This window comes from Brienomyrus brachyistius, chromosome 7 (genome assembly GCF_023856365.1).
Source record: "Brienomyrus brachyistius isolate T26 chromosome 7, BBRACH_0.4, whole genome shotgun sequence".
In the NCBI taxonomy this organism is placed as follows: Eukaryota; Metazoa; Chordata; class Actinopteri; order Osteoglossiformes; family Mormyridae; genus Brienomyrus; species Brienomyrus brachyistius.
In genome coordinates, this window is record NC_064539.1 from 482,034 (window position 1) to 506,219 (window position 24,186).

The window sequence follows — 24,186 nt, forward strand, 5'->3', positions numbered from 1 at the left end:
CCTCATTGATGCAACTTCCTAATGAGTTGATTTTAATTAAATATGAATTTTTCTTGTATTAGTTTTTCAGAAAATCTTGGTTGGCATGTAAATATAGCACATTTTCTAAGGTTTGAATGAAAATAATCATGGGAGAACGTTGAGTTCTCAGATGGGCAGATATGAAACGGTGATAAATCATCGGAAGCTCATTTTGGAAGAATTTTGGAGCCTGTTCCAGTTGTGCTCCTTTCTGAAGTCCCAGGGAACAGTCCCTCAAAAAATCCTAGGATCGTCGCAAGGCTGGTCGGCGCGGTAATGAAAAACAGCTGTGGGCCAAGCCTGGCGGGGGGGGGGGGGGGGGATATGGCTGCGTCCAGTTTAGCAGGGGGCTAAATCATCAGTAGTGCTTTCTGAACGTGGCCCAGGCTTCCTAAACTTGTGGTTAGACGCGATGAGAAATGAAGTGGTTCATGGCTCGGTGCTGGAGTGCAAGCATGAAGCGCACTTTCTGAAGGATCGGACCCATTTCCCTTATTGCTGTGCATGGTCCGCATTTCTGCATTATTAAGTGTCTCGCCTCTCATCATCACAACAGCGACACTTCCGTGTTTGGCGGAGGGCGTGGGCCCATGTGAGCCAATGAGTCGCAGACTTCGGTCTCCCTCTCCCTGCATCCGGGCTCCAGCACCGAGCCCATCTCATGTTGGCACCTGTATGCTTGCCGTTCCCTGCTAGTGAAGCCCAAGACGAATTTGGAACAGAAATTCCCCAGATCTGTAGTTTCCAGCAGGTCGGCATCTTCACCCTTGCAGGAAAGGCCAACGTGGTCGTGTTTCTGTCCTTCGTTTCCTCTCCCTTCATTCATTTTTTTCAGACAGTGGGAGACATCATTGCTCATTAAACTCATTTGTGCCAAATCATGGTAACACTCGCACGCTTCAGGTCCCTTCTGTGATTTCTGTCCAGTATTCCATCTCTGCACAATGCAACCCAGTTTCCCTGCCGACTCTATCCCTCTCCCCTGGAGTCTCAAAACATCCCCCCTCCCCCCATGGGCCGATCCATCCTCGCACCCCTCCAGATGGGTTGCAGGACACGCCTAGAGCTTGTTGCGCAAAGGCAAATGTCCTGTTGACTTGATTTTTCAAAAATTGAGCTTTGATGTGAACATCGAGATGTTGAGTGCCAAACGCATTGATGTGAATCTCGGACTAATGAAATGCTGATGCTCTTTGGCAAGTCAAAAAACAGGCTGCAGGAGTGCCAAAGGGTGTACATAGTTGCCTAACAGCTGGAAATAAATTCCTCATTTTTAATTGTTAACATTGTGGTGTTATCATTCAGCCTATGAGTTTATAGGCATAAACATTTGACACTACTGCACGTGTGGTTTTTATTTTAGACCTGACAGTTGCTGTGCCCTAACAAGAGTTCATTAAATAAACAGCGTGTTTGTGCGGCCATCTTTGCAATGGCATGGCAGACATCTGATTGATGTTGCCATTTAAAAGGACTTTGTGAAGGTAGAAATAGCTAACACATGTTGTAATGAAGAGAAACAGAAAGTGCCTTTAGTTTTGAAGCAGTCCTTCAAACAACTGCTAAGAAGGCACAACTTTAGGGCTCTCATTTCCGGGTTATGGAGATCTGTAACCTCTTGACTACTTTGCTGGTTTTAACACACAACAGTACCCCAAAGGAAAATCTCTGCTGGCTCATGGTTTTGTCCTGAGATATGGTTGAAGCTGCAAAACTGTGAATCTGTGGTGGGTTTGCCTTCATTATCTAAGGTGGCGTGTGTCAAAATCCATAATCGGATAACTTGTTGCCGATACCACTTTGATCGGCTGGACCATGAAACTTAAACATTTACATGCTGACCATGCTGATCACTTTCAAAGCCTACAGTTTGTTTTTCCTTTTCTTTTTCAAATAAAAATCCCTGCTGGTAGTATTTCTTGCCTTAAGAAAATGAAAATATCACAACTTTGCTATGGTATGACAGTTGTGTTAGCGAGTTTGGCTTCGCGTTGTTTGTGCAGGTGGCGAATCTCCTGCCCGCTTACTGATCTCTTGCTGTTTACGTGAAGTTAAACTTGAAGGCAGAGTCGCATCTCTGAGTGTCGGACAGACCAGGAGCTTGGCACAGATTGTCGCTATGTAAATATTGAACCTCAAAGTGCTATAGGAGCTGTATGCCACAGAATGTGGACCATATTCGAGTGGCATTGCTGCTTGTGCATGTTTAGGCGTGTAGGTGGTGGGTATGTTTGTAATGGCCAGCACAACAGGATATTATGATTATTTGTATTTCTAGGTAAAGCCGTGTGTGGTCTGTGCATCTCTGATGGGATTCTTCTGATCTTAGGAAGTTGCTTTAAAAAATCACCATTGCCTGGAAAGTGTGTAAACTCAATGTTAGGTCATATTGCTATAATATACACAAAGTCGTTTTTGGATTTGGCTTTTGGTGAGATAGATGTGGGATGGGATGAACTGGGGAGGAATTTTGTGGTGTGATGGCCAGATGTCAGAAAAGAGCCATCTTCAGTAGGCCCATGTGGTTTAGCTTGTTTGTTTTGCAGGCTTGCCTGTCATATTTGTCCTATATAGGAATTACTTAGCCCAATGCAGTTTTCTCATTTGTGCGTCCATAGGTTTTTTGCATTTATTCACATTAACTATTAATTTGGCACTCTTAGCCATATTGACCTGCACGAATTTGTCACATGACCATCCCCAGGTCGCCATGGAAACAACCATGTTCCTAATAGCTTATGAATGATGCAGTGGCATTGCTGACACTATCACTGTATGTGTTGTCCTACCAGGGGCCAAGGAGCCTTTGTCACCAGGCCTACCAGCTGGACATGGTCTATAAAATAGCGGTGTGTATGGGGAGACAAGCCACTGGGTCGCATCAATAAAACATCCTTGGATGCAGCCCCAAGCCAGGAGATAATCTCATGTTGCTTGAACAGGTGTATCGCGGTGATTACGGAAGTCCTCGACTGACGGGTGGCCCGCGAGGTCTTATGGCCCACCGGCCTCCAGCGGCCTCTTTCACGCCCTGGAATGCCTTTAGTGTCCATCTGCCATCGGCTGTAGGTTCAGCCTTTGGAAAGCAGCATTAACGTATAAAATACAGACTCATGAAGCAAGCGGCCAGGATCTACAACGTCATTTAGCCTCAATTTGTCATATCTTATAATATACCGCTTTTTTGGTTTCTGTACTTAAATACTTCAAGGATTAAGGTAGGAAGTTGAACGGAAGGAAAATGGTAAGCTGCTGAGTTGGCTTTAACCCTTAAGCTTAATCGCCGTTGTTCGCAGACGGTAGAGAATCCTGTAATTCACTTCCTGTCAGCTTTTTTTTCCTTCTTCATCTGTGCTGCTTTGACCTCGAGGCCCTACTTAACGGGATGAAACTTGGAGGAAATGGGGCCTATGTGATCTCACGCACGGAGCCCTGGAAGCTGCCTGTTTTTGAAAGAGGACGTGTAAAAGAGGGTACCTTCACTCGGTACATCTGCTCGTAAATATAAAATCTTTATTTTACGGCCCTGGCTGGGAGGGGACAGTGAATTACCGATGTATTATACTCTAAATTTATATTTCTGTCTTATGTAGAGGCTCTTTCATGGGGCTGGTTCCTCACATTATCACAGAGAGAGGAGGATATCTTGTCTGCCTGGGGACTGAGTTGCTGTTTCCTTTCATATGTTCTGTCTGCCTACAGTTTATTCGGATGTCATGCCTCTACAGGACGTCCAGTCACTGTTGCCTAAGTTTACTCAGGCACTTAACCATGCCGTGGGGATTTTAGTTGCATTTGAAGTGTACACAAATGACAATGTGCGTTGCCTGTGATTGGTTGACTCTGAAGACTTAAAGGGGCGATTTTGTTTCTTGACTTAAAGGACATGCTGTCCGGAGTTTAAAAATTGAGGCGGCGAAAGGCATGGGTAGCCTTTCGTCCAAAAATTACATCAAAGTAAACTGGAATCATTGTGTGTGTTAATGAACTTTTGAGGTCAAAGCCAGGATATTTGTGTTTTTGGAAGGAAAAAAATCCACGAGATGAAGAGTCAACGCACAAAAGCTCGCATCTGTTTTTCTCCCACATCTGCTGAACACGTGTCGAGGCAGCAATAAAATCAATTTAAACGTGTTCGGCATTTGAATTTCCTTGAGGTAAAAAGGTTCCTTTTAAACAAAAAAACTTCGTTTTTAAAAAAGATGTGTGGAGATCCCTTCTGCCTGAAGGTTCTTTCCTGTCATAAAAATGAGATAAGATAGGTTTCGGACTAAGCCTGGTTCCTCGTCAGATCTGGTTATACATTGTCTTAGCCTGTAGACTGTATATTTTGCTGTGGGCAAAACGCATTCCTCACGGCATGAGGGGTCAGTCTTTGCAACTATTTTTTTAATTGTGATGATGTAATAAGTTAGAAGCTGAAGTGTTTAGGCTATTGCATTTTTCCCCCGACCTCCCAGTCTAAAATGTTTTTAATTTGCCTTTCAAATAAAACAAACTTAAAACCCAGCTGTGGCCAGTATCTAAATGTAAGTTTTAGTCTTACTGCTGTCTATACGTGCTATCTAGTCTTCTAGCCTGGGGCTGCTAGGTGGACAGGATTTAATGAGAAACAGGCCTTTTGTGGGTTTGGGGGGGGGGCAGGGGGGGCGTAAGAGTGGCTGAGTGGAGATACTTCATTAAACCCCCCACACAGCCACCTTTTAATACCATGTTGCTTTAAACCAGCTTTTCTTTGTGACGTGAAGGACCCACCTGACACAGAGCAGCGCCCCCCTGAGGATATTTTGCGGCTGTGTTGGCATGTTCTTCAGTTGACCCAAGGCTGGCAAAGCCATTTCTGGCTTGTATCACATGTCAGCACTTCAACCCAGCACCGGGTTTTATCTAAACCAGAGCACAGGGTCCCCTACAGAAGCTTTCAGGCAAGGAAACTTTGATCAGCTTCTCTCCCTGCGAGTCCTGAAATCACCCCTTTTTGATGTCACGCCCCCATAGATGGTTCCCATCAAGAATGGACACCACAGAGCATGAACAAACGTCTGTAGCATTTTTGGGGCAAACAACAAAAAAAATGTATCTTAGCGCGAGTCTTTTTCTCTGCAGCTTGTCGGGCAGTTGGTGTTTTTCGTGTGCATGTAAATGCATGCATATGATCAGGAGACGTATCCAAAGTCGCGGCACTGGCATGTAGTGCTAATTTGCCTGCTTTGCCCTCCATTAATGAGTAAAATGAGCCGAACACAGAAGGACACCCACGGCACCTCTAGCTTGCTGTGTTGTGGGTGTGCAGCAAAGCATTTGGCGTTGGGTGTAGTTAAGTCCTAATTCACACTCCATTAGATTTCCTCAAAAGCCCCCCCACCCAACCCCACAATAGAATGATTGCATTCAAATTGAAAGCAGCAGTCAAAATGTGTTTTGTTTTATTTCTTATTTTTTTATAAAACTGCTTATTATAACCGCGTTATAATGGATCTTCCGATTAATTGCATAATTAACTTTATGTATGTATGTTTTTTTTTGACCACTCTTTCAATTATGTGAATTAATGATAATATGTAACGACCTTTTAGTGAAGTGTGAATTTTTGTACCGAAATAATGTGCCTTTTTTCATATCATGCAGCCTAGATGTCAGGGGAGGATTGGCTTTCAGTTCTTGCTCGGTGTAGATGATCGCACTGCAAGAGTAGAAGTACTTCAGTTGTCCTGTTGCTACACTGCAGCTCTCTGGCTCCTGGAACCACATTTTAATGGATTGTGGAGCTATAGTCTGTCCATCCCCCCCCCCCCCCCCCCCCATCTCCATCTTTCATGGCTTCTCGTCCAATGGGGGATTGCAGTGAGCCATTGTAAGGTACACTCTGAGAGGGTCACCAGTCCAGCACATTGCGCACTCACAAATACATGTCAAGGGCAATTTACAGCCTGTAATTTTGCGTTATTGAAATAATTTACTAATGGAGAGGGCAAACTTCCTCGTGCAACAGGGCATTTCAACTTCAGTCAGTTGAGCTTAAATGAAGTGCTGTGTTCCACAAACACAAGCTTTATGAAGGTTGGGAACCTGTTTCAATGTTACTTTCGCCTCTTGACATTCCAGCTGTCTGTGATTTTCAGTCTGACACATGTTGTCCTTTCTTGACCTGTTAGCGATAGCAGAGCCGCTGGCTTATGTGATGTGGTGTGAGGCTCCCCCGGAGATGCCAGTTTTAAGTCGTATAGGACTCGTGATACAAACGTCTTATCAGCCTGTAGAATCTGTGGAACGGCTCTGTAAGGGCTGGAAGAATGAGGCCTGGTTTTGAAGAGCGATCAGCTTTGGGTAATTAGACCGCTCTTCACCCACTTCTCTTTTAGGAGATAAAGTGGAGAGGGAAGGTTACTGTTCCTTTACAGAGGGTCATTGTTCATTCTTCATGTCTGTGCCTTTAAGAGTATTAGTTGTATTAGGATCGTCTCAAAAGCATTGAAGTAATTGTGTGGTTTGTAGACAGGCCTGCTGATGTTTTTAGGATGATTTTTTGATCCTCCCGTTGATATTATGGTCATATCATTTTTGTACAAACTCAAGGAGGTACTCTTGTTGCAGCAGGCAGAATCAAACATCTGCAGTTAAAATGCTTTTGGAAGAACGAGGCACAACGTAACTGGAACACGTCCCGACTTTGATCTCTGTGATTCCCCACGGTGCCTTTAATTTCTCAGAGATGGCAACCCAGGCTGCCTCAGAGCCCAGGGACTTCAAAGTACAACAAGCCGTAACACCGGTGCCTCGAGAAGTACATTTCAATCAAGTTATTGAATCGTCTGTGGGAGGCTCATCGCCAAAGAAGTGATGAGTTTACAGGAAGCATTTTTTTGGAATTCGCTGTTGAGCTGCTACTATATCCTGAGGGTGCCAGTGCCACAGGAATGCCAAGGCTTTGACATGTGCTCTTTAGGACTTGGAGAGCTGAAGAATCTGTTGAGTGAAAGACTCCCCTGAGCAGAGTTCATGGCGGGAGGGGAAGAATGCCTGCAGTATGAGATGCGACCTCCGATGAGGGACCTTCTGGGAAGCTTGGGTTAGGGGTTATGATTCAGCACAGAATTGAAAGCAACGGAGCGACATTTGACTGACGCTTCTGGCTTCCATCTGCCAAAGCACTGAAGGAGAGTTATACTGTGTCCAGATGGGGAGCATTAGCAGGAGAATTAACTGACCAGTGTTTGTCTGAAGGGAGGTCTTCCGACTACCAGGTTCAAAAGAACTGACAGACTGCTACAGTTCTGGGTGTTGTTTTTTGGGGAGGGGGGCTTCCTCTCAGTTTAGGTATGCCTCATTTCCTAGGCTTTAGCATTGCCAAGACCCTGGTCACCTGACGTGTATGGACTGTGGAAATGATGCCCCCGGGGGGGCTGGAGTTCTGTTTACTTCGATTTCCTTTACCAATGACCCATAGTTGACAAGGACCGTAAGTGATCTATGAACTTGCGTGAAGTTCCACAAACTGACAGGACTGCGTTGATTTGTAGAGTCACTGACTCTGAATTAGCCCTTTCTTGAGCTTCTACCTGTGCCGTGAAACAGAACATAAAGTTTTCTTTATATTAATGCTACTTCATGTTATTTTTCGTCTTCACCAAATGTGCATTGTCATATTTAGAGACAAAACATGGTTTCAATATGTTTCAAAGGCCTTTCCTTGAGGGCGCAGCAATTAACTAAAATATGTTAAATAACTTTTTTTTTTTCTTTCATTTTTGCTGCTTGGTCGTGCATTTGCCTGTTTGTTGCACCATATTGCACATGAAATGACTGGGACTTTCCAATGCAAGATTTGGACTTAAGATGTTTCCCCATGAATGCCCCCCCCCCACCCCCCACCCATATGTATTTACATACATTTTTATATAAAACCACATCAACCCAAGAAATGCTGCGGTTGAACTTGGAATCTCACATAGGTGGACAATTCCCAAGTTTATGTGTCAAGTTATCCATACGTTCACAAAAAAAGCCTTGTTTTGGATAAACAAGCCATAAAGCACAGCCTGACAGTGTTTGATCTTGGCCCAGGCTGATTCATCTGTTCAAGGTTATTTTCGCTTATTCACTTCTCCGATTCTTGTTTTCATGGGCCTTTTGTCACACCAGGGAGTTTGTTCTTGTCTGTTTTACACCAACACTCTTTTCCTTGTTAGAGGAATTGTGGTTGTTCAAGCCATGTTTTTCTCGATTTCGGTATCACAGTCAGCCGACTCCAAAGCTGGTGCTGGATATCCAGACAAGGTATGACTTATGCACTGGGTCTGACATCTTGTACCTGATGAATACATTTTAACGATGGTCCCTTGAAGTATATATTCTCTCTTTCTGCTGAGATGGTTATAAGATCCTTCCCCTGGTCATTGAAATCTTTCTACCCTGAATTGCAAAACCATGCTGATCTGCTTCATGCTTAGGTGCCTTGCTTACACCTTGACGTGGAGATGGTTCTGAATGGAGTCAGCTACACAGTGCAGCTATTGAATAGGTGTTTGATCTACAATCATGGTCTGAATAAACGGGCCATGAGCTTCGATGCTTTTTGTTGTTCAGTCAGCCTCACTCGAACTCCTAAGAAGCTGCCTAGCACGCGTCTTATTAGACTTGGACTGCCAGAAGGCTGTTTGACATTTTGTTGAAGCTTTGATGTTGTGGCAGAGATTATTATCTGAAAGCAGACTCCTCCTGAGCCCGGCCATTCAGCGTACGTGTCTTTAGCGAGTTTTTATGGCTGCTCGTTTCAGGGGGACAGATGGCTATTGGTGTCTCTTTCTTTAAATTTGGTCGAAATTGCGCTGTCCTCGTTTTGGCTTTCAGCGGTGGGCTGTAACCGAACTAAAAGCCTACTTTGACTGACTGCTTTCACTTCAAAAAGGAGAGTGTGTTTCTGGCTCATTTTATGGCAATTGATGCAGGCATTGTCACCAGGGATCAGACAGTCTTAAACATGTTTGGCTCGAACACTAAAGCTTCATCCTTTTTCATTTTGTTTTATGGGGGTTTGTTTTGCGATTTATGGAAGTTTGTTTTGCAACAAAAAATCCTTTGCTGTCGCTAAATTGTTATTCAAGTCTTTCTGCGAATCTTCTGTAATCACGCAGTTTAAACGAAGGCACTCATGATATTTGATCGTAACCACTGCAAATTTTACAGTGGGAAACCTCACAACTGTAGCAAAACATGACAATATTTAAAACAGACAAGGTCATATGCAAAACGTACAAGCTTTGCTCTCATCTCTATATGTGCGTGTGACTTAGAGCATGATGGGAAATAGGGGGGGGGGACTCATTCTGGTTTCATGTCATGTTTTGTGTCATTTAATTTCAAGCACTTTTTTAGGTAATATATCTGTGTATTTATCCACTGGAGTGGCTTGTCTTCCCTCAAAATGGGGGTGGGGGAGGGGGGCACAGCCGTATTTCACCGTCCTCCATGTTGGGTGGGGGGGGGGGTGCTCTTAGGTCAAACAGACGAGCTGGTTTAATGGCTGCCGGTATCTGTGCGGTCATGCTGACCCCTTTTAAGCGCCAAGGCTCTCAGCTGTACACTGAAGCCGTTGTTTTTCAGGCACCCTAAAATGCTGCAGTTCCCCTCAGGCCTTTGTCGACACTGTCTGAAACAAATTGCTCCTCCGCTTCCTGGCTATGACACAAACACCCCCATTAGTTTTTAGGGCTTGCAAGCCCTATCCTCTTGCCTGATCTCATACTTTTCACTTAAAAAAAAAAAAAAAAAAAAAAAAAAACAGAAATATAGAACGATTTGTCAAGTTGTAATTCTGGCCTTATAAATTCTGAGGTGTCTGCTTTCTTTGCCTCTACTAATGTTCTTAACTCACTTTTCATCCAGGCATTTTCAGAGACCTGTAATTTGACCCTGGTCATTTGGCATTTCTCCCTGCCGCATACTAATTACCAAAAAAAAAACTTTATGCTGAAAATTTTTACTTTTACTCAAGACCTATGCTGCTTTCCTTAGTGGAATAATTTCATCCCTCATCCACGCCTTTTGAATTATAGGTGCACGTTCCTCTTTGTTGGTATCATTCTTGAAGATTTGCTGCAGCAGTGTTTAATGCATGAAGCAATGAAAGTGAGTTTATCGACATTTGGTTTTTGGCACAAATAAGTCCTCGACTGCTTTGCTGAAACGAAAAATTGCACGTGAAGTGTGTTCCCAACTAGCAAAAAAATATATAAAAATGGCCTCCACAGTTTTTGGTCCTCCTGAATCCATTTTGTAGCTCCCTAATACTTTGGCCAAATTGCTAAAATCTTATGTTCAGGACACAGGGGCTGAAGTACCTGAGCCCAAACAGCCTGCTTTTCTATTTTGGATCTGTTTTTCTCAGCATGATGGCCTCTGAGGAGCATGTTAGTTACAGCCCTGCTGATTGGTCTACAACAGGCGGATAGTGTTGCCTGATGGAATAGGTGACATCCATAAAGGCAACATGAAAGACTCACTACCCAGAGTTTGTCATGAAGCTCCTTTTCACTGTACATGTGTGTTTGTCGATTTTTTTTTTTTTTACCTTTTCTCCTGAAACATTGTAAATGTCAGTTGTACTGGAATACCTTGCCTGTGCTCGCAGTATCCATATTCTCCCTGCTCTAGACCGGGGACGATGGTGGTAATGAAAACCATCGGGTGGTCTCCCCCTTTCTGTTTACTGAAGAGTTTGCAGAGATCGACCGGCTTTGGTTCTCGGAATGGGACGTTTGGCAGACTGTTCAGCACCTAAGCTGGGTTCAGTGACGTGTTTATACCGCGTAAAAAGAATGGGTGATGAACACTTATACAACCTCACGGTTCTGGAATGCTTGACGGCCCGGCACCAAGTGATGTGAAGCCCATCTGGCTGTGCGTGTAATTCAGGAGAGGTGAAATGTTGGAAACAAGATTCGTTTCTGGTGGTGTAGCTGTGTGGGGTCCTCCCCCCCATTCACTTTGATTTGTTCCCTGATGTCTGTGTTGGTCCTCATTCTTCACCAGTAATTTCTGTATGGTTGCTATGTGGATGGCTGCTAGACCTTCTGGGAATGCAGATATAGCATGTTTGAGTCATCGTGGCTCGACTGGCTGTCTTGTGATAGCTTTACATTGAAAGATATGTTTGATGGGATCGTTCTGGGATCGATGGGATCTGAACAATGGCCTTTACAAAGGGTACTTCTTATATCCAGAGAGAAACATCTGGACCAAATAGTATGTAATTATGATCAGAAAACTGTCACCTTAATGTTTTTTTGTGATTAATTTGTCAAAGGGGTTTGAATAAAACCACACTTTTATTTTTTATCTTTTTAATGTTACACAGCTGATTGGTGTTTGAAAATATACTGTAGTGAAAGAGTTCTTAACATAAATGTTTGAGAAAATGTTGTGTATGTACTTTATACAATTGTCATGACTTTCAAGGGGGCTGAATACTTTTGCAAGCCGATGTAGACGTGAATGCTGCTTCACCTTCAAATTCTTATCAGTATTTCATGGAAGAGGGTCCTCGACCAGCATTTTTTTTTGCTTTGAGTAAGTTATGTCTTATATTGAGCATTTACATATTAGTCTAAACAGGCATCCTTCACCAAGATGTGATCTACCACCATTTTAATGACTAAATGAACGTTCTCTGAAATGGCTGAGCAGAACCTGTGGTGTTAGGTCATGGACGAGTCTGTCCGGCCCATTTGTGAACTTATGTAAACCGTGTGAAGTTCAGAGAGATCAAGGCCCTCCACATCCCCCCCACCCAAGACCCCAACAGCATTTAGTTTATGTTCCACGCAATTCAGTCATGATCCGTTTCTTCAAAGTAAGCAGTTTTTGTGGAAAAACCGTCACAGGTTGATTTATGAAGGTCTTCTTGGTCTGTCACGCTTCACTCTGGAGTCGCTAACATTCCTGAAGAGCCCCCCCCCCTCCTCTTTGCTTATCTGAAGACTTCCCAGCCCGGTGTGGTCGTCATTCAGCTCGAATTAATATTAGATGGATTTCGTCATGAGTCACATTAAACAAAAAAATTAATCAATTAGCAGGCTTGTCCTCCAGTGGTGCAAATTTTGTACGAGTATCAGCAGTCGTGTTTTGAAGTCTTCTGCAGACTGCAGATCTCAGACAATTGGCAAATGGTTTTGACATCCCTCCTACAGCAGCAATAAATTGTAGATTGTTTTTAGCTAAACTGTCTGTGTCTGCAGTTTGCTGCCCCTGGGTTCAAATAAAGAATGTGGATAACAATTTTTTTTAATATTTATATGTATAATATCACATACACACATTGCTTCTCTGCAACTTGCATTGGTTGTCATTTTCGCAGGAAGGGAACATGGGTTAAATTTCATTAGATATTTTTCCTGGCAAGACATCTAAGAATAATTTAGCTGTCAGTGTCAGGCGAAAGTGAATCAGTAGTTATGCTGAGAGGGAGATTCATGAAAAGGGCCGTTATTGGGGTTTAAAAATATTGCATTAAATGTTCCCACATGTTTCCCCAGCATTGCGTGTCACAAGGCTGTAATTTCTCTAATCTCTTGTACCTTGGAATAAGGTTTCGGTTGAACTGACCAGTGGTTTCAGAATCTTAATTTCACGATGAGTCTGGTACTATTTCTGGGATCCATAGTTCAAAATCAGTTTCCGGGCTCCAGGTCGCTGCTGCCTGTCAGTGTGGTCATTCCTATGCCCTCCTGAGTATCTGAGAAGGAACAAGATGATTGTATAGAACTGGAGATCATCCTAGTTTATAATAGTTAGAAAAACCAGTGAAATCAACTTCTATCTGCAACCAGCCAGTCTTAAAATGCAGTTGCACAGCAAATGGCAGTTAAGTTCAATTTTTTAGTAATAATAGTAAATGATTGAATGTTTAATGTTTTAACATATTGAAAACAATGTAATTTTTTATGAGGGGGCGGGATTTGCTGGGACTTTGAAATCTATATGATTGGCCACTAAACAGCAGACGGAACAGGAAGTAGAACCGAATCTAACAGGGATTATGCTGTAAGCTTTTTTTCTGTAGATTTTTCATTATCGAATTTAATTGGTTTCGGTCGGGTACGTACATTTTAGAGTGGATGCCAATTTTTTTCAATTCACATTTCTTTCTCATTACTTGAAAAGCTTGATGGGTAAAATCCATTGGGAAGCCATTGTTGGCTCCACGTCCTTTATAGCTATCTGCAGTTAAAAATTTGTTAATCAATTAATAGATAGATGAATGAATGACTGAATAAACATGAATCCAAATGTCTTTTTGTCTATGATGCTCGTCACTAGTGAAAGCTTCAATACATAGATTTGGAGACAGCACTCTGTTTAAAAACTAAAAATTGGGTGTGAAGTCATGGCTAAAAGCTGCTCCCAGTGCCTCGTAACTGTCGGCCATTGTTTCCTTTGCAATGGATTAGAGACATTATCTGTCCTCATGTAAGTGGTCAAGCTGGATTCGTCCTGTTGTTTACGTGGCAGTGATGTCTGCCAGTGGTTTATGGGCTGTTTTGTTCACAACATGGCAACACTGGCTCTAACGTCCTTCACAGCTCGCATTAACGCACTCGCGTGCATTTAAAAAGATCAACATCCCAGAGCCAGAAGCCCCGTTGCCCTGGTAACCACAGTGACATCACAGCATAACTTTTTTTCGAAGGTATGTTTGCTGCCAACTTCTGAATACTCCTGGTTAAAGCCTCTGCCCTCTGGCTTCATGAGTTGGGAAAAAAAGAAGCTTTTTTGTGTTCGTGTTTTTAACACAGCTAAGGATTAAAATAGGGTGATTAGACAGGTACCTGGTAGAAAAGGAAAAAACATTCACATACATCACTATTTTCTTGTTTAAACTTGTTTTACTAGGCTATTTAGAACATACTTTTGGAACGTGTGCCTTTACAACGAACCCAATGAACATGCGTCACCAACAATAAGAAACTATGTACATAAATAATAACCAGTGCCTGCGATGAAGACTGTCTACTGAAAGCGGAGTGAAGACTGTTTGCATGGGCTAAAACAGGTTGCTTGATATTTATATTTTTAAGTGTATAATGGGAGTTTATGTGCATTTTGTTGTACATACAGCAGAATCATCCAGTTTTATTTTAGATTTGTATGACTAGAGGAACTTATCTTAAACCTTTAGTGCACCCATAACCTAATGGATGGCAGAACCAAAGCATGCTAACTCTCAATCATGCGGGCGGCCAGGCCACAGAAGGCCGGTGCTGCTCCCCATCGGGCTTCAAGCTGCAGCTGCCGGTTCTGCTCTCGGTGGACTAACCGCTGCTGACTCAGGCCACCGCATTCCTCCTCCGCCTCTATCCTCCTCACAACCTCGACTAACACGCGGCCCACGTGACCTCCGCGTCCGTAAGAGACGGCAGATATCCACTTCTGCCCCTGCCACCGCTGGCATGGAGCTGCCCACCCCGCTGCCTTTGCTTTTCCGCCAGCCGGATATTTATAATAAGAAGTGACATTAGCGACCCCCAGGCTGGACCTTCAGACAGGGATCTGACGGCACCTCGGCCCCCGTTACCCACAGGGACGGCTTCTTAGCGAGCGTTTAGCCTGGAGTTCCCTTTGATGTCAGTGCACCCCGGGAGATAACTCATGTCCTCTATATTTTCATTGGCAAGAGCCGACTGTCTCCCCCCCCCCCCCGACACCATTCTGGGAATTTAGAGATTAGATTATGTTGACTTATGAATTGATGTTGACCTAATTGTTTGTGAAAAATGTTCAAATTATCAGCCCATGAAAGCCTTGACAGTAATTTTGTGTAATCAGGTTTTAAACTGTTTACACAGGGTATTTGTCATGTTTTTTTCCCCACCTTATATCTTGACATGTTGAAAATGTGTAATTACTAGTAGAAACTTTGATCTCAACATTCGGGTGGGGGAAGTGATATATGTATTTAAACTACAGAGTGCTGTGATGGCTGATATTCATTCAAGAGCCACATGTACTAATTCTGTAGAGTAAGCTTATAGTACGTATGTTGACTCAAAACTGAGCTCGTATTTCAGCTAGATAACATACCTGCCTGTCAAAGCCCACAAATTGGTTGTGAGTGCTTCCTATAAAAAGTTCGAAGTTCTCCTTCGTCGTTCGACAGGAAAGCAGAAATTAGTGCAGTGGCTCATCTTTTCTTTTAAGAAAAGGAGGATGTAGCTGACGGCAATACTGCACAGTGGAGAGGAGAGGTCAGGAGTTCGGATGTCCTTTAGACTGGAGGGGCCGTCTGCCCCAGGGTAGGCGAGGAAATGGTTGGGATGCTGTTCAGCCGTTTGGAGAATGTTTCCAGCTTTTTTGGCCATTGCTGTTTAGTCAGTGATGAACACGCAAAAAAGAAATTAGCATGGTTAGAAGAATGCAGTCTAAAGTTTGCTGTGACCTACTCAACCTCCAAAAAAAAAAGGACTCGGCATTGAACGATGTGTTGGTGAGGTTCTGGACCAAGAATGTCCATTCAGATTGTAGGAACTCTGAGTGCTTGTGGCTTAGGCTCAGACAAAGCCATCCGTCTTTATAACAAATGTAAAAATCATGGGCGAGCAAATCAGAAACTCGCCAAACGCTTTGCTTGGATTATTGCAGACGAAACTCAGGTTTAATTTGTGCTTCTGACCGATTGGAGACTTAAGTGACGTTAATTGCGGTGTCTGCTCTTGTTTAACGTTCTCTTGTCGTTTAAATGATTCTATGTGATTACCTTAGTATAAAACAGATTATGCTGGTGATGTACCATAAATCCTCAATGTCTAATTGCCTTTGGTACCACACTTCAAGCGATGTCCAAACTTCAGTAATTGTGTTTATATTGTGTAACCTTTCTGCACAAGTGATAAAGTAGATGCAGGATTCCAGCTGAAAATGTCTGAGAATGAGTTGCAGGGTTGTGTGATTAGCATGATTAACTGCTATTAATGAATCAAGTGTATTAATGTGATTCATTACAGCAGCTCAGCTTAAGTACTAACTCCGTAAGCTTCGTTTAAAGGGCCATGCCTGTGGACTATAGGGGGCATCTCAGAGTAATTTTAAAGGTCATTGGGGCATATTGTGGTGGGCATGGCACTCAAGATGGGGTGTTAACACTGTTTTTGTTAACCCTTTTTCCCACCTCTTTTCTAATGACTTGTACTCCTAAATTTAGCCACCTTGCTATGACGACCAGAATTTCTGACGATAAACACAGAACCCCGAAGGTTCCGCGGAGTTGAGTTTATGTCTGTGGAGAGGGCTATCATTATCTTATAATTTGTGCGGAAGATCTGAGGAGTTGAGTTTCCTCTGTGTAGTGTAATTACGCCTGGCTTGAAGTGCACTCCCTGAACTCGAGAATTTGCCTCGCGATGACTTTTTTTGTGCCATATTTTTAGTGTTGCAGCTTTGTCATGTTACATGCAAAAACACACTGGGTCCAGTGGAATTTTCTTTTCCCGCTTTTCTTGGAGACCTTTTACTCGAAGTACGTCCTTGACTCCTGGATGCACCCTTAAGACTCTGGAGTTACAATGATGTATACAAAGGCTGGGAACTACAAATGAGGCCTCAGCTAGTCAAACAGACTTTATATAATCAGTGGGAACCGTGTTCCACCATAGATTCATTTTGATTTTATGCTGTATGTTTTATATTATGACACCAATACAGCCGGGTGGGGGGGGCATTTGAAGGTATGTGATTATGAATCGGGCATCGTTCACGGTGGCTTTCTCTTGGTCGTTGGAGAGGTGTTTTTCTGACTGTTACACCCCATCAAAGACATGTTATGTGAAAGTTTGGTCATGGTACTTTCAACATCTATGCATTGTGTCTTGTAAATGCATTGGGCACTTGTTGACTTGTGTTGTACATTCTCTTCTGTGTATGAATTCTTTCGCATTTTATGAATTTCTCTCCCATGGAAGGTTTTTTAAAAGTGTTTTTCTCCCAATATCTTGCAGGATTCATTATTGTTGTGTGTTTTAAAGCACAATTTGCAACAATTACTGTACGACCAAGCTTTTTCACCAAACTTTCGATGTAGCATAATTACATTTATTTAACAAATCTTGTTGTTCAGAACAGCAATTGTGTGCTTCCCAGGAAGCTTGCGGGACAATTTCCGATCTAAGAAGAAGCATTTATTTTCTTTAGTATTAATTGCTGATGTCTCGAGATAGAAACAGTCAGATTTGAATCCCGGACTTTTCACTTCCTTAAAAATTGTCTGCATATGTGCCTTATTTTCTGAGCTGAGATTTCCCTCATTTCAGTGTAGTTGGACTTTTGAATGGAAGCTGTGAGGCGATTGGTATTTATTGCTTATTAATGTTGTTGTTGCATTAAGCACTTTAATATTCTTTAATATCCATTTTATTTAGATTTATGCTGCGCCAAAATGAAGAGGTTCGAAAAGGGAGTGGGGAGGGAGGGGGGGCCAAGAAGAATACTGTGGTAACACTGGGTGTATTACTATGATGGAGCCAATTGGCGGAGTGCTGTCAAGCGAACCTCAGGCGGTGATTTCACTGGCTTTTCTGGGGATTTCCATGGAGGACAGAGAAAAAACTCCTTTATACTTAACACACACATATATATATAAATATATATAAAAAATAAAAGTTGGGGCAGGCGGAGAGGACGGCGGTGCCTGCACGCCAGGCCACCAGCGATTTATGACATGGTGTGCTACCGACCAGGTCCCGGTGTCCCACGCAGGATGTGGTTTTTTTTTGTAGCACGCTGGGCTGTCTGTAGGAAGGGGAACTGAGCAGGGCCAGTACGGCCTGAGAAACGTGTACCTATTTATACACCATGGTGTGTGGGTTTGCGAGTCTGCCTACAATTCTGCAACGCACAGGTACATGTGTGTATCCTGCTGAGATCCAGGGGGAACATTTTTTTTTAAATCTCAATTTATTTCCCGTAAAGGTGTGGGGATGGAAAAAGCTAAACACATGGTATGTCACTTAAAGCTTAAACTGTCCTCTTTAAGGAGGAGCAGGACTTAATGTAGTAACGTGTAGTTTGGGAGAGATAAGTAAATGTAATGTCCTTTACAGAACTCTCAAGAGAATGTACTGGTCTTTCCTGAGGGTGGGGGTGCCGTATAGTGCGGGAAATGATTCCAAGGGCCCCCGAGTGACCGTGGCCTTAAAATTCTTTGGAACTTAATCCGATTGATCTGGTTTGGGGGGCCCAATATCTTTAGCAGCCCCCCCCCTGCCTGAGGGTACTAACTTTTGGTCTAAAATGAGATTCATACCTTTGACGTATAACTGCTCCATGGACTGACTAGTCATTATTACTAGACAGTGCACTTAATGCTGAGCAATATCGTATTTACCCCAGGCTGTCAAATATCTTTCCTTAGTTACCTTCCGACAGTCCATGTGTCGATGGGCAGAGGAACGCTGGTGTTATTTCTTGAGCTCTTTCCAAAACTGAGCTCCACGGCTCTTCCAGGTCACTTCATCGGCACGCGCAGGCCGCCACCCAGCAGCAGTTTTTAAAAATATTTACCTCTTCGGTTTAAGTACTATTGCAGGTGAGGAGAGGTATTCGCATATCTGTTCGGTCTTGCCCGAACACTCAATTTGTCTTGTAAGCGGTGCTTTTTGAAGACTCTGCGGCGGATCGAATCACCATTAACGGCTCTGTTTCAGTCAACTTAAAAAAACTGTAATAAAAGTCTGGCGTTGATGTTTATCCCGGTATCCGGTAGCTAATCCACGCACTGCGGAATTTCACGTTGTTTAGGTTTGTCCGAAGCGAGAGACCCTGCACCATGAGTGATCTGCGGAATCGGGAATAAAGGATCTGCGGAACTGCTGCCGGAAGGCCGAGAATCGCCTCCCGATTTCTGCCCCCCCCTTTTTTAAAAAGCGACCTGGGATTTTTGCTGTTGACATGGCGTGACCTGTTTTTCCAGCTCCGGGCCCAGTACCTAACTACTCCAACTTTAATTCCTGTTACTTTACAACCCCTGGCAGAGGGACTTCCCCACAACGGCCCTCCGGAGGGGCAAATGGAGTGTTAACAAGCTCCTACTCTGGGATAGGCCAAGGGTCCGTTCCCCTCATGTCAGGGCCCCTGCCAACCCCATGGGGGCCGGGTCCAGGGCTTGGGCCAAAGCCGGCTCCATTTTGCCACCCCACCCCCCGCCCCTTTACGAGGACACGGAGTCCACTCCCACCCCCCGGTTGCCAGGAGGGCCGGATGTTGAAAAAGGAGAATGTTCCTTGAAAGGCAGCGATTCAGTGATGCCCGGGCTGCTTTGGATGCCTGCTGGGCCAAAGTAATCAGATCAGCGCCTCCATCCATGCCTCCACACTGGCCCTTTTGTTGAACCGGGCCTCAGGCCCGCCGACTCCCGGCGAGGGCCACAATGCTCGGACTCATCTGCGGGAAACTGGTGCCGCATTGAGTCGGCCGTCTCAGGTGGGCGCTTTGTTCGCGCGAGATTCATTAATGGGTCAGAAATGGCAGCGATGGATCGTAAGTGTGCCGGCAATGCAAACGTTTGAAATGACCCATCAGCTGCGTTTCCCGGTGCAGTAAACTGTACAGTTGGTTTTAACGTCCTTCACAAACGGGGAGCTCATGTGTGCTGCCCGTGTCATGTGGTTTTCTTCCATGTTTCTCCCGTTTCCTATTACAGTCCAAAGATATGTAATTAGGATAGCTGGCATTGCGCGCGTGTGTGGGGCTGCCATCAGGGCAAACTACTACAGTGCCCTCTACTGCCTAGGATAGACTCCAGGTATGTATGACCCTATCCAGGATAAGCATTTGGAGGATGGATGGATTTATGGATGGATAAAATTTTATTGTCCCTAATTGCTGGCAGAGTGCGGAGCTGTCCGCCCTTGGGTGGGCTTTTTCAGCTGCAGGACCGCCTGACAGGTCCAAGAATTTTGTTTTCCCAAAGGGCAGAGCTTGTAGGTTCCCACCTATGCTTCAGACACATCGTGGGGCTCGACTCCTGTAGGTGTTTCCAAGTGTTCTCCCATCTGAGGGTTATGTGCAGTTTAAAGGCTCTAAATCCTGCCTGCCACAGTCTGTATGCGAGTGTTTTTATATATATGTGTGTGTGTGTGTGTGTGGGGGGGGGGGGGGGGGGGGGACTCTTCCCCTTCTCCATAAAGCTTGGGGAGTGAATCTGCTTGGCTTATCACCAAGGGCTGACATCGGGATATGTAGAGGAGAGGCAGAACATGCTCCGCAGGCCTCACAGCTACAGCAGAATGATAATTTGACGTGTAAACTCCTCTTGCCATTGGTCGGGGGAGGAGCCGTTACTCATCCTCCCACCTCACAGCGTTTGGGTAAGTCTTTCCTCAGCCTTGTCTACCCCCCCAAAGACTAACTGAGTAACATTCTTTGACTAACACATCCAGCCAGCCCAGAGAGTCAGCTTGTCTGCTCCAGAAACAACATTTCCAGAGTGCTGCACCTAGATAAGTTTTATGTTTCAGAAACGTAAGCTGTCTAACAAATCATACAGCCACATCAGGTCCTGCATTCAGGTTGAAACATTTAAGAATTAGCCTCAGAAAAAAACACTGAACCCACGGTGGACATATTTCTTCTTTCTATGCTGGATCTACTTTGTTTTCCACATTGAAAAATGCTTAATCTGAGTTTGGCTTGGGTACCTGATCATTGATATAAAGCTCAGTACTCTTCAAAGTGTCGGAATCCAAGTCCTGAGCCCCCCCCCCCCCCCCCCCCCCCCCACACACACACACACACACACACACACACACACACACATTATGATTTAATAATTGGGATGAATTCAGAACTTAATACTTAATTTCATGGGAATATTACAGGAACTTCAAGTGTAGAACTGTTTTGTTATATCATGCACATTGACTTAATTGGTCAGCGGATTTGCATGCATTGTTCCTCACCATTTCGATGCAATTATGCAAGAGTTGCTGTAACCATGGGAACAGGTAGCTTTTTAACAAGCGTGGGGTCCTGGTGGAGCCCAAACTTCACTGAAGAGCGCATTGGTTGCCAATGGATGCCTTTGGATGGTGAAAGGAAATGATGGTGGAGAGAACAGGACATGCCAAGGGAACCGTGGAGGGGCGCTGCATTTTATTGGGGGTTTATGGTTTATACTTTTTAAGGTTGACACATTTCATGTGTAGCATTTTAGGTTTTGCCCACGTCCTGCGTGTGTGAGAGGTTTGTGTGTGTGGGAAGCAGTATGGATGAATGAATGGGGGTATGAGTGGGCTTCTGTACCTGTGTGTAGGACAGGGCTGGACGGGACCGGACCGGACGCGCAGGAGCGTCACCGCGGCTGCATGCTCATTAACGCGCTAATGGCCGAGCCTGCAGCGAATTCCGGATCGGGATGCGGCAAAGGAGCGGCGTGTAATTATCCAAGTGACCTCAGCGTGTCGGACTCCCAGCGTAACGGCAAATGTGGTTTATTCATAAGGGCTCTGAGGCCTGTTAAACGAGGAAAACCCGTAAAGTTCAGTGGGGGGGAAAATAATGGCGTGAGTCCGATGGCAACATTAGTCCCTTTTGATGTTTTTTTTTTGAGAGGGGGCGGGTGAAAGGGAAACATCTGAATTTTTAAATTCTGCGTTTTATCAGATTCCATAAAAATGTGACGTTTCTGAAATACGACAGTCAACCTCAACATACGGCTGTAGTTGATCATACGTTCATTTCGCCTTCGCCTCCCTCATGGACCTTTGTGTTGAGATTTAATTGGGGTTTTTTAGCGTTGTCATGTGTGGTAAATATGTTGCCCACAAAACTCTTTTTATTTATAGTTTGAATCATCTTCAAATTCTTGTTTTTTTGCCCGGTTTTTTAGATGGGATGAAATTCAGGCAGCTGTGCTTCGTTCTTTTTGAGATTTTCAGCGGCATGAATTATGGACGTAGTCTCCCTAGGCCTTACAATTAATTTATATTTACGGTGTCTCCCTAACTTTAGTTATCCTGCTCATTAAATTTGTCCAGATTATAAAGGCTGACTTTTGTGCCTCTTGCAACACTGCCTCCCATTAATGTTAGAACTTCCCCAAGCCGCCTCCTCGATCCTTGTCCGGGTGCCGCTGTTTTTCCCCTCTCCTCCTCACCCCAGCTGTATTAAATTAAGGAAACTTTCTGAATTCACTCCTGCCCTTTGCTGAGACCTCCGCCTCTTCCGCTGCCTCTTCCTCCGCCGCCTCTGGTCATTGACGTAACACATGCCCATCGTATGTGCAGAGACTCGGCCTCTGGCCATGACATGAGATGACTAAAGAGGCTGTTCTCTGATTGGACTTGATCTCATGAGTTAAGATCACTGTCATTAATCACATCTCAGCCCTTAGCTATTGTGTCCACATCCTGCATATTGGAGTTTCACCCCTAATCCTTTTTTTTTTATGTTCTGTTTCTCTTTAGGTCAATTATTAGAAGACAGTTTTTGTGTACAAATATTTTGCATGCTCCCCCCCCCATTCTAAATCACTGGGAAAGTGACCGGCAGTGCTTCATTGTGGCTTTTATCATCTCGTCCCAGCTGCGGACGTGGACCTGTCCCAGCCGGCGGAAGCTGACGGCTTCGCCGAAGCTCAGAGCAGAGGCCTGCCCACGTCGGAAGGTAACTCCACCCAGCCCTGGAAGCGTGACTCGCTTACGGCACCAGAAGCCAGGAAGCTAATGGGAGCAGCCGTGTTATCTAGCCTCTCAGCTGTTGAGCAGAAGTAGGATTGGTTACGCATTGTATATATGCTTGGGTACCTTCAGCTCAAGTCTCAGGCAGACGGGTAGCCACCATCCCACCCACACACACACACACACACACACACACACACACATACACACACACACTGAGAGGTGGCGTATCACTACAGCCAGGAGCTGAATGTCAAGTGGGAGGGGTCTATATCTTATCCGATACCCTCTTTATAAACCCCTCCTACTCGGCACTGGGCTCCCAGCTGCAGTGATATATACCTGCACACAACCAGGTACTAATAACTTTGTAATTTGCTTTCGGCCCCCCGGTCAGCAAAGTCTTCAGAAGCTCTGTATTTAGGTGTTTTCGCCATGTATGTTAATATCATTCGGCTACATGATGTTTGTGTCCTAGTGACTTATCATTGCCATGGCACAATATGACACAGGTCAGGGTACGACGCAGAGCATCAGTTCCAGCTCCAGTTCGATGTGTCCTGGTGCCACTTCGCTGTTGGTTCCGGAGGCCATTTGGGAAAGCAGGCATGTTCGGCCCTCAGATCATGATGGCATATGCGGGAAGATTAGCTGTGTCACCCAGTGCTTTCACGTTTCATGATTCGCTCCAACGTTGTTGTCCAGAATCAGCGTTTTCTGAGTTTTCTGAGCTTAAAATCAAAGGCCTCTGTTTTTGAATTCCCTTCCCGCTGCCTTTTTCTTGGATGATGGATGAAGTTTCCTTTTAAGGGTAGCCTGCAATTAAATCCCCCGTACGCTTGACTTGCACCATTGATTGGAAGGAAGTAATTATGTCACAATAAAATATTTGTCCTGATAGGATTTTTCCCCCCTAAACATACATGTAATCCAGAATGTTAGCTGGGCTCAACTCTTTTCCATTCTTTTTTTTATTTAGCAGGGGAAAAAATTTATAGTGGTGAACAGTGGAGGCAATCTCACCAAACTGACTTTCGACATAATTAATAGCTGTACGAACATGTATAGCTGTGCGTAATTACACAAACGTCAAACTCTATATTACTGGTCAGCTTGAAGCTTTGCATCTGACCTTCAGCTTAATTGTGGGAGGCTGTGTGGGTTTCCGGTGAATTTCAGCTTTTCGCGAGAGCCTGCCACTTCATCTTGGCCGGTCCGTCCAACACCAGTGATGGAAAATGCGAGCATGATACCGAGGTGACTGTTTACATTGGCCGCCAACGCTGAGGTTGGGGCAAAATCTTTTCATTGTATCTGAAAAGTTCTATTTCAGATACAATGGTGGTGCCTTGTTTTACGACCGTTTAAAGTGCATTTAAATAGTTCTGTGCCTCTTAATCAGATGCTCATTTTATTACAGGGGCGAAACGCCAGGGATTTAGATGTTCTGAGGCTGGGATTCTGTAAGACTCCCAAGAAACTAGAGCTGAAACAGATATTG

General features: G+C 44.3%; 1 protein-coding gene across 2 annotated transcripts in view; it reads left to right on the plus strand.

Moving 5' to 3' along the window:
• Positions 1-24,186, plus strand: part of ror2 (receptor tyrosine kinase-like orphan receptor 2) — a 66,184-nt gene that overhangs the window by 16,807 nt on the left and 25,191 nt on the right. The window contains exon 2 of one of the 2 annotated variants that reach the window (XM_049020001.1): positions 22,591-22,671. The exons of the other annotated variant lie outside the window; for it this stretch is intronic. Within the exon in view, the coding sequence (XP_048875958.1) occupies positions 22,591-22,671 (81 nt within the window). The remainder of the gene's footprint in view (positions 1-22,590; positions 22,672-24,186) is intronic. 2 annotated transcript variants of the gene reach the window in all.